General features: G+C 40.2%; 1 protein-coding gene across 6 annotated transcripts in view; it reads right to left on the bottom strand.

The window, feature by feature from the left end:
* Positions 1-16467, bottom strand: part of MAPK14 (mitogen-activated protein kinase 14) — a 103945-nt gene that overhangs the window by 78730 nt on the left and 8748 nt on the right. For all 6 annotated transcript variants that reach the window (XM_045390739.3, XM_045390740.3, XM_065542947.1 and 3 more), the window contains one exon: positions 764-893. In XM_045390739.3, coding sequence (XP_045246674.1) covers positions 764-893 — 130 coding nt within the window. The remainder of the gene's footprint in view (positions 1-763; positions 894-16467) is intronic.

Genomic DNA, 16467 nt, shown 5'->3' on the forward strand with positions numbered 1-16467 from the left:
CAGCAGTCACAGAAATTCACAACTTGATTTTGAAGTTCAGTAAAATGTCTTCAGTCAACTGTCTTTTTACTTTCAGTTAATACTCCAATTATATCCACTTATTTACCGTATTAGAATTTGTAAGCATCTTGGCAGAATGGCAATGTCCTCGAATTACCAAATTGGTAAAAAATAAAAAGTTATAATTAACTTAAACAATGCCTCCGACATATTTATTAAAATAACTGAATCTGGAAAAAAAGAAAAATTATTAACAAATATATAAAATAATAGCCCTCTTTGATAGGACCTTCAGTGAGCCTAGGGCACTCTTCCTCAGATTTTTCCACTTAAAAATATTAAGGCTATATTATGAGAATATGGGAGTCTGTGGCTATTTTGTGTTTTGATAGCCACAGACTCCCACATTCTCATAATAGAGCCTTAGGAAAACCAGGCAAAGAATACACAACCTTTTAATATTTTCTCTTAACAATTCTTGTGAATTTTGTGTTATATTTCATAATATATCCTTTTACTTTAAAATTTTAAAGAGTTCCTTCCCCTCTAAAAACCTTTGAGTAAAACTAGAACTCCAGGAAGATGCATCACTTTCATTCCAAGTCTTTGACCTGACATAACCAAGTGGCCACTAACACCCCAGGACAAGAAGCAGGGACCAACATTTGATGCACTCCAATGCATTTCCATCTGCAGTAATTAAAACATTTTCCCCAGCCTATTCAAGATCAAAATGTATTCTTCCTTGAATGAATTAACTTACATTTTCATGTTTCATATGTTTAAGTAACCGCAGTTCTCTGTAGGTTCTTTTGGCATGAATGATGGACTGAAATGGTCTGGAGAGCTTCTTCACTGCCACACGTAACCCCGTTTTTGTGTCAAAAGCGGCACTAAGGAGGAAAAAAGGGAAAAAAACTCACCATTAAAAAGGTGTTCTAAATACCATTTTGGGGTATTTATACGGCTATTTCCAAATTAAAGGGTCTATAACAAAATACAAAAAAAAAGCATAAAGATAAAAAGCAAAATGACCTATTATCCCACTATCCAAATAAAGCTTATTATTTTTGGTGTTTTCTCCTTGTCTTTTCTATGTATCTAAATCAGGAGTCAGCAAATTTTTTTCTATGAAGGGCCAGATAGTAATATTTTCAACTTTGCAAACCCTAAGACCTCTGTCACAACTACTCAACTCTGGTTGTAGGAGGAAAGCAGCCAGAAAATAAGTTTAAAAATGGGTGTGGCTGTGTTCTAATAAAATTTACAAAAACTGGCAGCTGCCTGATCTAGATGAGCCAACAGATTAATAAACAGAGTTGAATTCTGTCTTCCCTGCCTAGGCCTCACTGTCGTCACCTTGCCACATACACTGCCTGATTAGAGTCAAGGCCCAGGAAACCGTGTTTTCAGGACAATAAATTGCCACAAACATTTCTGGAGCACCTACAAAGTACTTGGCCCTTCAGGGAATGGGGGAAGAGCAAAACAGAATAATAAAATAATTTCAAATGGTGATGAAAATACTATGACTAAATAAAAGGGTAATGGGATAAAGAGTGACAGAGAGCCAGCGGAGTTATGACACTTTAGCTAGGATGGCTAAGGAATCACATCTGACCTGAGAAGGAAACAATGTAATGATTAAATTCCCTATATAAATATATAAGAAAAAGAGCTTCAAGCAGAAGAAATAATAATATTAATGTTTATTGAGTCTTTACCCACACATACAAGAAATTATTCTAAGCCCTTTACATTAATTTGTCTCAATTCAGCTTTTGTAATTCCCCGAATCTCCTATGAAAAAACACTATTATCATTCCCCAACTTACAAATAAGCAACTGAAGCACAGAGAGGTTAAGTAACTTGACCATGGTCACAAAGCTTAAAAGTGGCAGAGCAGGGAGTCTGGATCCAGAGCTTATGCTACTGACCACTTGACTCTATCTCTCAGAAGAGCAAGTGCAAACAAATGAAAAAAGAAACAGAGGTAGGAAAACTATGGCATGCTGGAGTGAGTGACAGAAAGACGGAAGGGCTGTGTGGGTGGAGCACAGGGTGCAAGGGGAGAGTGGGAAGGGATGATATAAGAGATGCAGGCAGTGGCTAGATCATGGAGGACATCTACAGCAAAAATGAGATGTGTATTTTAATTATTTTTAGAAATCATCGCCGGGCATGGTGGCTCACGCCTGTAATCCCAGCACCTTGGGAGGCCGAGGCGGGTGGATCACAAGGTCAGGAGTTCGAGACCAGTCTGACCAACATGGTGAAATTCCGTTTCTACCAAAAATACAAAATTAACCGGGCGCAGTGGCGGGTGCCTGTAATCCCAGCTACTCGGGAGGCTGAGGCAGGAGAATCGCTTGATCCCAAGAGGCAGAGGTTGCAGTGAGCTGAGATTGCGCCATTGCACTCCAGCCTGGCAACAAGAGTGAAACTCTGTCTCAAAAAAATATATAATAGTAATAACAGAAATTGTCTGGGCCAGTTCCATTATGCCTCATCCTCCAGTTTGTCTCGGTCTCTAATATGTATCTAAGACTTTCTGGTCATCTATTATCACCAAACTCTCTGCCTGCCAAACTTGCTTTTACAACTCTGTACCTACTCCAGTTCCCTTCCTTTCACTCCCAAACTTTTATGCCATGCCCTCAATCTTCAAATCCCAATTTGTGATAAACTCCTATAAATCTGCAACCTCTTTTCTGAACCTTCCCTCCATCTCTGTGAAACTAGGCCATTTCTAGAAGACACTGCTTCTCTTATAGCCCTGCCATTAGAAAGCATTCTCTAATAGCCCAGATACCTCCTGGATAGCAGGTGGGTAGGAGTCTTCCTTGGCAGCCATTATCACTTCAGGACCATTACTTTCCATTTGTTCTGTAAAATACCTCCTGCTCACAACCCTGATAAACCTATCCCTCTCTGCTGCTGGTATCCACTAACCTGAAATTTTCCATCATTCATTGAAAAGTTAGTGTCTATCCAGAAGATCTCTCTACACTCCCAACTTCTGTCATCACTCTTGGCAACTTCAACATCCAGGTGAACGGCACACCCAACATCCTGTTTCCTGATCTCTCTAGGAAACTCCACCACACCCAGCCGTCTTCACAGTCACACTCTAGACCTTTATTCCTACCAAAAACTGCCCAACCTACAAAATTTTGAATGCCAGCAGCATTTGCTTTTCATCACAAACCTAGTTACTTCTAGTTTACTTGCACCCTGAATACAACAATTTGTTAACCTCGTCATTGTTTGTTTCTATCCTTCAGCCCTCTTCTGTCTTCATTTCCCTTCCTGTTCCATGATTATAATCACTTCCTTGTACTTCTCTCTCTCTCTCTCTCTCTCTCTGATGTACTCACCTGGATAAAATTTAACCTTGGGTAATCTCAACCACTTAATTCTCCCATGACTGAATCCAAAGAACTAACTGAGGTTGAACAAAAAAGACCGTAGAATCAGATTTTCATTCTTAGTTTCTGACCTTAATCTCAAAGAGGCTCTCAATAAAGCCATTTTCTTCTAGTAAGTTCATTTTCCTACTTGAAAATGATCATTTGACATGATCTCTCTCAAATCTCCAACTCACCCTCTTCCCTCAAGAGTTGCCCTTACCTTCACTGAGAAAACAGAAACCATCAAGAGGGGAGCTCCATTTGCTTATCCCCAAATCTATAAACCCATCGTCTCCACCTTCCCTGTTGCTATAACTAAGAATATACCCTTTCTTATCAAAATTCAAGACCACAATATATGCTTTGGAGCCACCCTCCTCATCTTCTCAAGGATTTCCCTTCTTCCTTCCTCTTCTCCCTTGCATCATCAGTGTCTCCCTATCTACTGGACCATTCTCATCAGCAGAAAGGCACTCTACTTGTTTGCCACCTTCAACCAACAAACAAAGACTTCCCTTGACAGTTCTCCATCACAGTTAAAATTCTCCAAAAAAATCACCTACACCAGAGGTTCCCAGATCAGCAGCATCAGTTTCACCTGGGAATTTATAGGAAATGAAAATTCTCAGGTACCACCCCAGAGTTACAGAATGAGAAACTTTGAACTAGGTCTAATAATCTGTATTTTATCAAGCCCTCCACATTAGTCTGATACATATTACAGTTTGAGAACCACTAATCTATACCTTTGCTACTCAAAGTGTGCTCCATTGCTCCATGGACCAGTAGCACTGGCATTATCTGGGAGCTCATTAGAAAATGCAGGATCTCTGCAGACAACAGGAAAGGAGAAAGGAGAAAGGAAAAGGAAAATGAAGAGGAAAAGGAAAGGACAGGACATCTTGGGCCCTAAAATAGAATCTACATTTTGACAAGATTTCCAGGTGATTAATATACCTCTTAAGATGTGAGAAGCAGGCCGGGCGCGGTGGCTCAAGCCTGTAATCCCAGCACTTTGGGAGGCCGAGACGGGCGGATCACGAGGTCAGGAGATCGAGACCATCCTGGCAAACACCGTGAAACCCCGTCTCTACTAAAAAAATACAAAAAACTAGCCGGGCGAGGTGGCGGGCGCCTGTAGTCCCAGCTACTCGGGAGGCTGAGGCAGGAGAATGGCGTAAACCTGGGAGGCGGAGCTTGCAGTGAGCTGAGATCCGGCCACTGCACTCCAGCCCGGGCTACAGAGCGAGACTCCGTCTCAAAAAAAAAAAAAAAAAAAAAAAAAAAAAAAGATGTGAAAAGCACACATCTACACAACTGACTCATTTCAATTCCATTCTTCCCTCAATCCATTCCACTGAAACTGCTCTTCTCAAGGTCATTAATGATCTCTGCTACCAAATCCACTTTTCTAAGATTAGTAATTGACATAGTCACCACTTTCTCTAAATACTGTCCATCCTGGAGTCTTTATCAACACTTCTATTGGTTTTCTATGACCCCTGTGGCAGCTCCATCTCTGTCTCCACTGCATGTGCTACTTCTACTCAAACTCTCTATGTTAGAGTTCTTCAGGACATGGTACTGGGCCCTGTTCTCTCTCCCATATTCTCTTTCTAGATAATCTCATCTATGTCCACAACTTTAAATTAAATGCCATCTATATATTGAAAACTCCCAAATTTATGTCTCTCACTGAAATCTCTTCTCTGTGTCCTGACGTCTCCATGACAAAGACACATAAGCACCTGAAACGCAGCAAGTACAAAACACCCAGAACTATTCTTCTCCATGTCTCTGTTATCCAATAAATGGATTGTTCATCCAGTTGCTCGAGCTAGACATTTGATTGTCATCCTTGATTTCTCCCTTTCCTCAGTCCCCATTCAAATCTATTGGCAAGTCTCATGGTTTTCACCTCCAAAATACATCTCAAAGTCAACTGCTCTTCATTTCACCACTATCATATTAGTCCACGTCACCAGCCTGCCGGTCCTTCTAATATGCTCTCCAAATGCAGCCAATACAGTCTTTTAAAAATACAAATGATGCCAGGCACAATGGCTCAAGCCTATAAACCTAGCACTTTGGGAGGCCAGGGTAGGAGGACTGTTTGAGCCCAGAAGTTTGAGATCAGCCTGAGCAACAGAGCAAGACCCTGTATCTACAAAAAATAAAAAATTGGTTGGGTGTGGTGGCTCACGCCTGTAATCCCAGCACTCTGGGAGGCCAAGGCGGGTGGATCACTTGAGGTCAGGAGTTTGAGACCAGCTTGGCCAATATGGTGAAACCCGTTTCTACTAAAAAAATACAAAATTTAGTGGGGCGTGGTGGCACACACTTGTAACCCCAGCTACTTGGGAGGCTGAGGTGGGAGGATCACTTGAACCCAGGAGGTGGAGGTTGCACTGAGCTGAGATTGTATCACTGCACTCAAGCCTGAGCAACAAAGTGAGACTCTGTCTGAAAAAAATAATTATAAATAAATTAAAAATCAGTCAGGCAGCCAGACGCAGTGGCTCACGCCTGTAATCCCAGCACTTTGGGAGGCCATGGTTACGAGTTTGAGACCAGCCTGGCCAGCATGGTGAAATCCCGTCTCTACTAAAAATATACATTAAAAAAAATTAGCTGGGTGTGGTGGCAGGAGCCTGCAATCCCAGCTACTCAGGAGGCTGAGGCAGAAGAATTGCTTGAACCAGGGAGGCGGAGGTTGCAGTGAGCTGAGATCACGCCATTGCACTCCAGCCTGGGCAACAAGAGCAAAACTCCATCTCAAAAAAAAAATTAGGCATGGGCCACCATGCCCAGCTACTTGGGAGGCTGAGGCAGGAGGACTGCTTGAGCCCAGGAGGGTTGAAGCTGCTGTGTGCCATGATGGCACCACTGCACTCTAGCCTGGAAGATACAGTGAGACTGTCTCAAAACGAAAAATAAAAAATAGCAATTAAAGTACAAATTAGATCACACCGCTCCCCTCCTTCAAACCGTTCAAGAAATCTCCTTGGCATACAGAGTAAAACACAAATTTCTCATGATGGCCTACAAGGCCCAGGTGATCTGGCCACCACTGATTATTCTACCTGCTCCTGTGCTACTCTTTCCCTCTCTCTCGGCCACTGTGTTCTGCTAGCTCCTTTCAGTTCTTTTAACTATTCAAACAGGCTGCTCCTGGTTCCTAGGACTTTCTTCTCCTCCGCACCCATCCCACTCCATAGCTAAATCCTTACCCTTCAAGTATTGGTTTAAATAGTCACCTGCTCAGGAACCTGTCAGGGACCTCTAAGAAGCAATTACTCTGTTACAACGCCCTCACTGACTCCTTCCTTATCCCACATAAAGGAGGGTGGTTGTTCTCTTCTTTCCCACTCCCACTGCTCCTACAGACCCATAAATTAGTAACTTCTTCTCTCTCAAAAGTAGCAAGTAAATGTATACTCATCTCTAAACCCAGTTCTCTAAACTAGCTCTGGTGAGACTGGAAAAATGGCCATTGCCCCTGCGGGACCCAGCTTCTTCAACTTCCCACCTCAGAGTTTGCCTGCCACCTGCAAGTTGAGCACTTTCTTCTCTCCTCCGCTGGTAAGTCTGCTGGGGAGCAAGGAACAGCAGTAGTTTTCTAGCTGATCTGACTGATTAAGTGTGCAAGTTCAATTAACTAGGGAAGAAAGAAGCCCACTTAAGTTGCCTGTCCAAGCCACTCTGCATGCCAGCTTTACTAATAAAGTAAATATTTTTATCTCTATTTGACTCCTGAATCTATTCAGCAAAAGGCAGGCTAGAATTAATCAGTACCTACAGACCCCAACAATCACAATTTATTATTACATGTTTATAATACTCCAACAGAGTGATTAAATAAGAGCCGAGACTTTGGAATTAGACTATCTGGATTTTAATTCCAGTTCTGTCACTTAATAGCTATATAATCTTGAGGATGTTAATTAAATTTTTTTATGAAATGAGAATTATGTTTATATTTCATCTGTAGGGTATTTGTTAGAATTAAATGTGATAACTTTTATAGTGGGTTTGGCAAGGAGCTTGGTCCATGGCAAAGCTGGAATACTCCTCTCAATCACATTTGTAAAAGTAGAGCTACAAGTAAAACCTTGTTTTCATGAACAGCATTATAAAATGAAATTATCTTTACGATAAACAGGTTCTCCAAACTAAAATTCAGGACATACTGTTTAACAAGTTTTTTCCCCAATTGTGAATTTACATGAAGCCTTCCAAAGTTATCAAATTAATTCACATCTTATAAAATCATTGGTATAGTAAAAAATAGCTGAAAGAAACATAAAAATTAGAAGCAGTTATTACAATATTAGGATGTCATTGTCACTCATCTACTGCTGTGAATCCAGTACATAACATACAAGGATAATCATTAAATAAACTTCAATGTTTTGTTACACATTCATACTTGCCTCCCCTTGTGTCACACACACATAGAAAATCTGGGTTACTAGATTCTTCATATATCCTAATAAAATTGTTTAACTTCTAAATTTATTGATGCATACCTTCCTTTATTCACAATGGATTTAAAGCAGACTGGAATTGCATATATAAAACCTGACAAAATGGTAAGAGATTACGGGAAAATAAGAAAGTCTGTACAGGTGAGGTTAGCATATATCATGAGGTCCTTTCTTTCTTTTTTTTTTTTTTTTGAGACAGAGTCTTGCTCTGTCACCCAGGCTGGAGTGCAGTGGCACGATCTCGGCTCATTGCAAGTTCCGACTCCCCAGTTCATGCCATTCTCCTGCCTCAGCCTCCCCAGCAGCTGGGACTACAGGCGCCCGCCACCACACCCAACTGATTTTTTTGTATTTTTAGTGGAGACAGGGTTTCACCATGTTAGCCAGGATGGTCTCAATCTCCTGACCTCATGATTCGCCTGCCTCAGCCTCCCAAAGTGCTGGGATTACAGGCATGAGCCTGCAAGTTCCAAATGAAAATAGAATGATAAGGTATTTCTTGCTAGGTGCAGTGGCTCACACCTGTAATCCTAGCACTTTGGAAGTCTGAGGCAGGAAGACAGCTTCAGCTCAGGAGTTCAAGACCAGCCTGGGCAACTTCATGAGGCAGTGAGACCTCGTGTCTAAAAAAAAAGAAAAAAACATTAGGCGGGCATGGCGGCACACACCTGTTGTCTCAGCTACTTTGGGTGGCTGAAGTAGGAAGATCGCTTGAACTCAGGAGTTCAAGGCTTCAGTGAGCCATTGATTGTATAACTGCACTTCAGCCTAGGTGACAGAGCAAAACCCTGTCCCCCAACCCAGCAAAAAAAAAAAAAAAAAAAAAGATATTTCTTCATTGTACCTTTAAAAGTTGATTGTTTATGATCTCAAGGAACTAAGAAATCTAGCTGAGGAGTCAAAATGAACAGAGGGACACGTAAATACATTTACCAGACTTTTACAAAGCAATACAATTGTTTCCTCTAATCCATTCTTTACACTCCAGCAAGACCAATTTAAAACAATTTTACTCAACAGTTCACAACTCAAGAAACTCCAACAGCTCTCTACTACCTAAAGAACCATTTGTAGACTTTTTAGAAAAGCAACTGCCTAAGTCCCACTCCAGACTTCATTATTAATTTCTGGGGGTATGTTTAAAAGTTCCACAAGTGAGTCTGAAGCACAACAAGAATGAGAACCACAACTGGGTTCACCCTACCTGAGATGTTCCTCCTGTCAGGACAGTCCTTTTCATATCCATTCTCTTGGTTTATGTTTTCTCTTGTCTGAAAATGTTTGCTTTTCTTCTGTCCAAATATCCATCTTTTTAAATAATCTTCAAATCCTTCCTCCTCCATGAAACCATACTGACCACTATAACTCACAATGTCTCCACTTCTCTGTACACATCAATACCTTCATACATATATACACAATTTATTAATATTTTAGGTCTATTTCTTTTACACACTGGTGGGCATTTAACACTGTCTGATGGACGACTGGCAAATTTCCTTCACCACAGTAAATCTAACATGTAAGCATCAATATTTACACCCATATATTTCAAACTTTCAAAATACGTTGCATTAATACCTAGAGTTATTGAAAACTTCAGGTAACTTCTGGTTCATTCCTGACTGGAATTTTTAAAACTACTGTCAATCATCAGTGCTAATGATGATATCCGCTTCACATATCTAAACTGAATGAACCATTCAAGTTTGTAACATCAATCCCATTCCAAGAGAAGTTAGTGCTACATCTTTGGTATCTTCAACAAGTGTGTAGGAAAGTAATCAAGGGAAAGCATGAAACATTATATCTCAATAGATTGAGAATCCAAAGGGTCAGACATTCTTGAGAATATGTTTGAAAGTACAAATTTGGAAGTATAGTATATGAACAAGACCATTGTTGAGACTATGAGATAATGAATTCAAAAAGCATATGCAAAGAGAAAAGAAAATTTAAGAATGGATCATGGAGCAGAAAGAAAAGAGGCAGGAAAAACTGACCAATGGATGAAATAGGAGAATTAGAGAAACACAAGGAAAAATCTGAATACCAGAGTACTTTAAGGGGGTGTTAAAAAAAAATAAAAGAGCACATTAAATGTTAAGATGTATACATCATGACACTAAAGTTAGTTACCGCCTCACAGCCTTAAAGTAATTAAAGCAGTAGCAATGATAATTCAGGAAAATGCATTGTATCTTCTAAGGTATCAGAATATATAATGTGCCTAAATGACATTCTAAATCAAAGAAGGCTGATCTTCCTGAGTTCCTGCTACCGTGGATCCATAAGATCTTCAAAATTTCAGTCTGTTATTACCTAATATTTTTAAAACTAAGCAAGCCTTCCCAGATGCAAGAGCCTTCAAAAACGTACAGAAAATTAATACACAATGGACTACTTCTTTGTGTAATTCACAATGGACTAGCTCTCTTTGTGGACTTCTAAACAGCATTTCATTTCTAGGAGTTTGAAAATGCTAAATACTGAAAGACAGGAGACGAAGGACACAGAATACCAGAAGAGACACTACGGAAAATGCTGCCTACCTACCAACTGGGACTTCATGCTAATTTCCTTTCCAGAAAAAATTCAAAACACCCAAAGCTGGGGCCATGACGATGACAAAACACAATTGTTCATGAAAACTGGGTCTCCCTCACTAATCAGTTGTTTCTCAAACGTGCCAGTGATACACCTGGCCTCTTCAAACATGCTTGTGCAAGTTCTCCCATCCATTAAGCTTATCGGGTTATAACTAGGACCTGGACCATTAGAAATGCTGCTACTCTCCTAGAAATAATAAAAATCATGTTTAGAGAGGCCCAATTTATAATGCAAAAAGTATAGCATTTCTATCTTTTTGCAGGTGGAAGGTTCATATTATCCCATCTAGTTTTTACTCAGGACCAACCAATCCAAATATATAGGGTTATACAAGTGATTCTCAACTAAAGGTGATTTTGCCCTCTCTACCCCTCAAGAGGTATGTGGCAATGTCTAGATGTTTTTGGTTGTCACAACTGGGAACCACTATTAGTATATAGCAAGTAGGAGACAGGGGTGCTGCTAAACATACTACAACGCACAAGTCCATACCCCACAAGAAAACATTATCCCACCTAAAATGTCAATAGGTTGAATTACTCTGGGTTATACAGGTTGAGTAACCCTAATCTGAAAATCCAAAACCTAAAATGCTTCAAAATCCAAAACTTTTTGGGCATCAACATGATGCTCAAGAGAAATATGCATTGGAGCATTTCAGATTTTGGATATTTTGAAAAAAGATGCTCAACTGGGAAGTATAATACAAATATTCCAAAATCCAAAACATTTGTGATCCGAAGCATTTTGGATAAGGAACACTGAACCTGTACTATATTTGGGAATGCAGAAAGAGCTTAATAGATGCTCATAGTACTTACTGCCTGTTCTCTTAATTTGCTAACTTTTTTGTTTGCTCTAGCATCAGTATCATTTAATATTGAGATTGCTCATTTCACAACAGATCATTCAAAGCATAACGCACTCAGAACACTAAACTAGGAATCAGAAAATGAGGCAAGCCAAACTTAATGTCAAATGAGGGAATGACATAAGAAGTATATCAGTATAAGAAGCCAATATCAACATTTCACTTCAACTTAATACTATGCTCATTAGTACATAATAGTTTATTACATTGAATGAGCAAGACAACTAATATTTTCACCAGCATTTGGTAGCCTGGAGAAGAAAACATAAATAGAAACTATTTATTTAAAAGCCTAAGTTCCAGAAGGTTCATGCCAGCTAAAGCCCTAAATAAAAGATTTGACAGGAGAGAAAAAAAGAGATAGCTATTGGAGATATTAAAAGCAAAGCAATTATTTCGAGAATCAAGTTATACCTACTACAGGGATGAGGAAATACAAGAAAGATGAGTTAAATATACACTTGCATAAGCCAGACATCTCAACCGCGTGTCAGACAAAAGTAAGGGTATGATTAGGGCCACATGTTATAGGTGAGAAGACTGTCACAGCCAGAGACATTACCCCAAGTGCAAGTATAGGGATGGGTTAAGGAACTAAAGGACTCTTACCCTCACAGTTCCTTTTTCCTCCTAAAACATCCTCCCTGAGCCCTTGGCAGATCAAAAGATGTTGTTTTGACTTCGTGTGAACACATGCTGATGTCATCATTTCTACATCTGAATCATCAGATGGAAAGGCTTATCTGACACAGATTTCCAATATATACCTTTGCATAAAATTACCTTAGATGTAAAAAGTGACCAGTATGTCAATCTTAGTCCATTTTGTGTTGCTATAATAGAGTATCACAGATTGGATAATTTATAAAAAAATAAACTTATTTCTCACAGTCCATGAGGCGGGGAAGCCCAGTATCAAGGTGCTGGCATCTAGTTAGGGCCTTCTTGCTGTGTAATCCAGTAGTGGAAGGCAAGAGGGTGACAGAAGACAAGAGACGGTGAGAGAGAGAGAGCAAGAGGGGACTGAACCTGCTTTAATAATAAAGCCACTCTAGTGATAACTAACCCACTTCCTTGATCATGACATTAATCCAGTCAGGAGTGCAGAGCCCTCATGACCTGATCACTTCTTAGGCCCCACTCCCCAACACTGTTGCATTGGGGATTAAGTTTCTGACATACGAACTTTGGAGAATACATTCAAACCACAGCAGTCACTCAATTTGAGACATAGAAAAATCTAAAAAGATCTTAAGAGAAGAATTAGCAATACAAAGGTAGATTTCAAATGCCAACTTAAGCAGGAAGAATGCAGAAAATAAAAGCTACAAAGGACTCCTAAAGCCATCTCTGAGGAAACATAAATATGTCTCCTCTGGACTGATACTTTTTTTTTTTTTTGAGACTGAGTCTTGCTCTGTTGCCCAGGCAGGAGCGCAGGGGTGCGATCTGGACTCACTGCAACCTCCGCCTCCCCGGTTCAAGCGATTCTCATGCCTCAGTCTCCCAAATAGCTGGGATTACAGGCACACACCACCACGCCCAGCTAATTTTTTCAGAGACGGGTTTCACCATGTTGGCCAGGCTGGTCTCCAACTCCTGACCTCAAGTGATCCGCCCACCTCAGCCTCCTAGAGTGCTGGGATTACAGGCGTGAACCACCACACACAGCCTGGACTGATATTTTCGAAAGCAGGTACCCTTCTTCTGTTTTAAATCTCTGTAAACAAAACACCTAGTATAGTGCACTGGAAATACTAAATTAATGAACTTATGAAAACAAAGGACAAAACTGGTATTTTTTTTTTTCTTCACATGCTCACATGTTGTGTGGTGTCTACATTTTAAGCCATAAGCTTGAAAATGCAATCAATACATACTTTTGAGTAGAATGACAGTAAGGCACACATACTCACACACATACCTTCCTTCATATCACAGGCACAGTGACAATATCATGAAGGTCTAAGAGAAGTAAGTTTTGAGGAAAATAAGGAATTTGTAACCACACATTCAAGTAACAGGAGCCAACATGTTCAGGGTCTAATGTTACTCAGACAGCAGGTCTAGACAAAATAAACATTTGTTCTATTACCTTTCTGTTATGTTGCCATGGGAATCTATGTTTGCAGGAAAACTTATTTTCTGCAACTTGATGATAGAGCAGTAAAAGAGGGAGAGCTCTGATGAAAAGAGGAGGGGGGCTTACATCTGTAAAGGCAGGGACGACAATAAATAATATGGGTTTTTATAGGGTCACATGTCTGTAGAATCTTTCAATCTATACAATGTATTCAAGTTTAACAGAGAAGTCCTTGGGACCTCAAAGCCAAGATATTAATGACAGATAACAATGGTCCAATCTCTACTAAAAGTATTATAATGGGGAAAAGGCAAAGGAATGTAAGTCAGAAAAAGAGTCAAATAAAATCAAATAAATAAGATCTTAAATGTTTAACTGTTGAAAGAAGGTGAAAATGACTTTTAAAACACGATCCAAAAGTAAGAAAAACCCTAAAAGGCAAAGAAGTTAAAAAACAATCTGCCAGCAGACTCATCTTCCTTTTCCAGCTGAGCTAAGCTCTGCTCCCTTCCTTTTGGCAACAAAAACCTGAAAAAGTAAAGGAAGCCCATGTTATTTAAAGAGCTGGACTGGAATACCCTAAATTTCTAGGGCCCAACAAAAATACTGGCTCTGGCACTCTGGGACTGCTGGAATGAGAGTTGTGAGCATGGGTCAGAGCTCTGCATCAATTCATCTAACTCCACCATTCTATCCTATTCACAGTAGTCATTTAGGGTAGAATGGGTAAGGAACCGAAATGAAACACTTGGGACCCTAGAGCGCAGTGATCTGTCAAAACATGATTTAGGTCATGTCCTTCCTCTGGTCACAACCCTCCAAGGCTTCCCCTCTCACTCAAAGGAAAAGTCACAGTCTTTATAAAGGCAAATAAGACCCTACATGATCCCTGAACATCTGCGACCCATCCCTCACTCCACTTTTCTCCCTATATTTGGCCCCTGGTTCATTTAGCTCCAGCTGTACTGGCCTCTTAGCTATTTCCTGGAACACAGGGCCCTTACCTCAGGGCTTTTGCACACTTGTTAATCCTCAGCCTAGAATGTTCTTACATCCTCACCCATGTCCAACCAGTGTTCTATATCACCTTCTTCAGGTTTTTGCTCAATTGTTACTTTATCAATGATGCTTACCCTGTTCACCTTGCTTAAAAGTGCAATAGGCATCCTAGCACTCACTCTCCTTCCCTTGTTGCATTTTCTCCACAGCACTTACCTCACACACTATAAATTTTACTTGTTTATTATATACTTCCACTGCCATCCCCATTAGAATATAGCTTCCTTTTTTTTTTTTTTTTTTGTTTCTGGAGACAGGGGCTCACTCTGTCACCCAGGCTGGAGTACACTGGCAGGATCACAGCTCATTACAGTCTCAACTTCTCAGGCTCAAGCAGTCCTTCCACCTCAGCCTCCCAAGTAGCTGGAACTACAGGAGTGTGCCACCAAGCTTGCCTAATTTTTTATTTTTATTTTTTAGTAGAGGAGTCTCCCCATTTTGCCCAGGCTGCTGGTTTCTAACTACCGGGCTCAAGGAAACCTCCTACCTTGGCCTCCCAAAGTGCAGGGATTACAGAATATAATCCCTCACTGTACCTGGCCAGAATATAGCTTCTTAAGGCAGAAATTTTTGTCTTTGTTATTCATATTACATCTCCAGCACTTACAGCAAACCATACATGGTAGACACTCAAGGTATAATGAGTCCTATCCTCAAGGAGATTACCATGAACCTATGTTCCTTCCCCATTCTCTCTATAATCTTGTACCCTGTAACACTCTTTGTAACTTTGTAACACAAAGTTCAGAAAATGGCACTAAAATATATCCATTTGCCCAAGGCCAAAACTTGGAAATCCTAGACTCCTCACTCTCATATACTTCTTTCCCCACTACATTCAGCCTTGGAGCCAAGCATGCCCAAAACCCAGTATTTTGTTAAGTGCAGAATTTACAAACCACCACTTCTTCTTCCCTAGAATAAATTATTAATAGACTTGAACACTGCATGAGAAAACTGGTTAATTTTGTAAATCCTTAACACATACATCCAAGTGTACCTCACAGATATCATGAGTTCAGTTCCAGATAACCACAACAAAGTGAGTATCACAAAAAAATGAGTAACATGAATTTTTTGGTTTCCCAATGCAAATACAAGTTATATTTACATGATAATGTACTCTATTAAGTATGCACTAGTAGTATGTCAAAATATATATATACACACACACACATACACACATACCTTAATTTAAAAATATTTTATTGGCTAGGCACGATGGCTCATATCTATTAATTCCAGCACTTTGGGAGGCTGAGGCAGAAGGATAGCTTGAGGTCAGAGTTTGAGACCAGCCTAACCAACATGGTGAAACCCCATCTCTATTAAAAATACAAAGATTAGCTGGGCATGGTGGCGCATACCTGTAATCCCAGCTACTCGGGAGGCTAAGGGGGGAGAATTGCTTGAACCTGGGAGGTGGAGGGTGCAGTGAGCCGAGATTGTGCCACTGCACTCCAGCCTGGGTGACAGAGCAAGACTCTGTCTCGAAAAAATAAATGAATGAATGAATAAATAAATAAATAAATAACACACTTTTTTGCTAAAAAATGCTAAGGGTCACCTGGGCCTTCAGCAAGTCATTATCTTCTTGCTGGTGGAAGGTCTTGTCTCAGTGTTGATGGCTGCTGACTGATCAAGGTGATAATTGCTGAAGGTTGGAATGACTGTGGCAATTCCTAAAAATAAGACAACAGTGAAGCTTGCTGCATTGATTTACTCTTCCTTTCGTGACAGATTTCTCTGTAGCCTGCAATGGTGTTTGACAGCATTTTACCCACAGTAGAACTATTTTCAAAATGGGAGTCGATCCTCTCAAACCTTGCTGCTGCTTTATCAACTAAGTTTATGTAATATTCTAAACCCTTTGTTGTCATTTCAACAACGTTCATAAGCATCTTCACCAACGGTAGATTCCACCTCAAGAAACTACTTGCTTTATT

The sequence above is a fragment of the Macaca fascicularis genome, chromosome 4 (assembly GCF_037993035.2).
Source record: "Macaca fascicularis isolate 582-1 chromosome 4, T2T-MFA8v1.1".
NCBI lineage: Eukaryota > Metazoa > Chordata > Mammalia > Primates > Cercopithecidae > Macaca > Macaca fascicularis.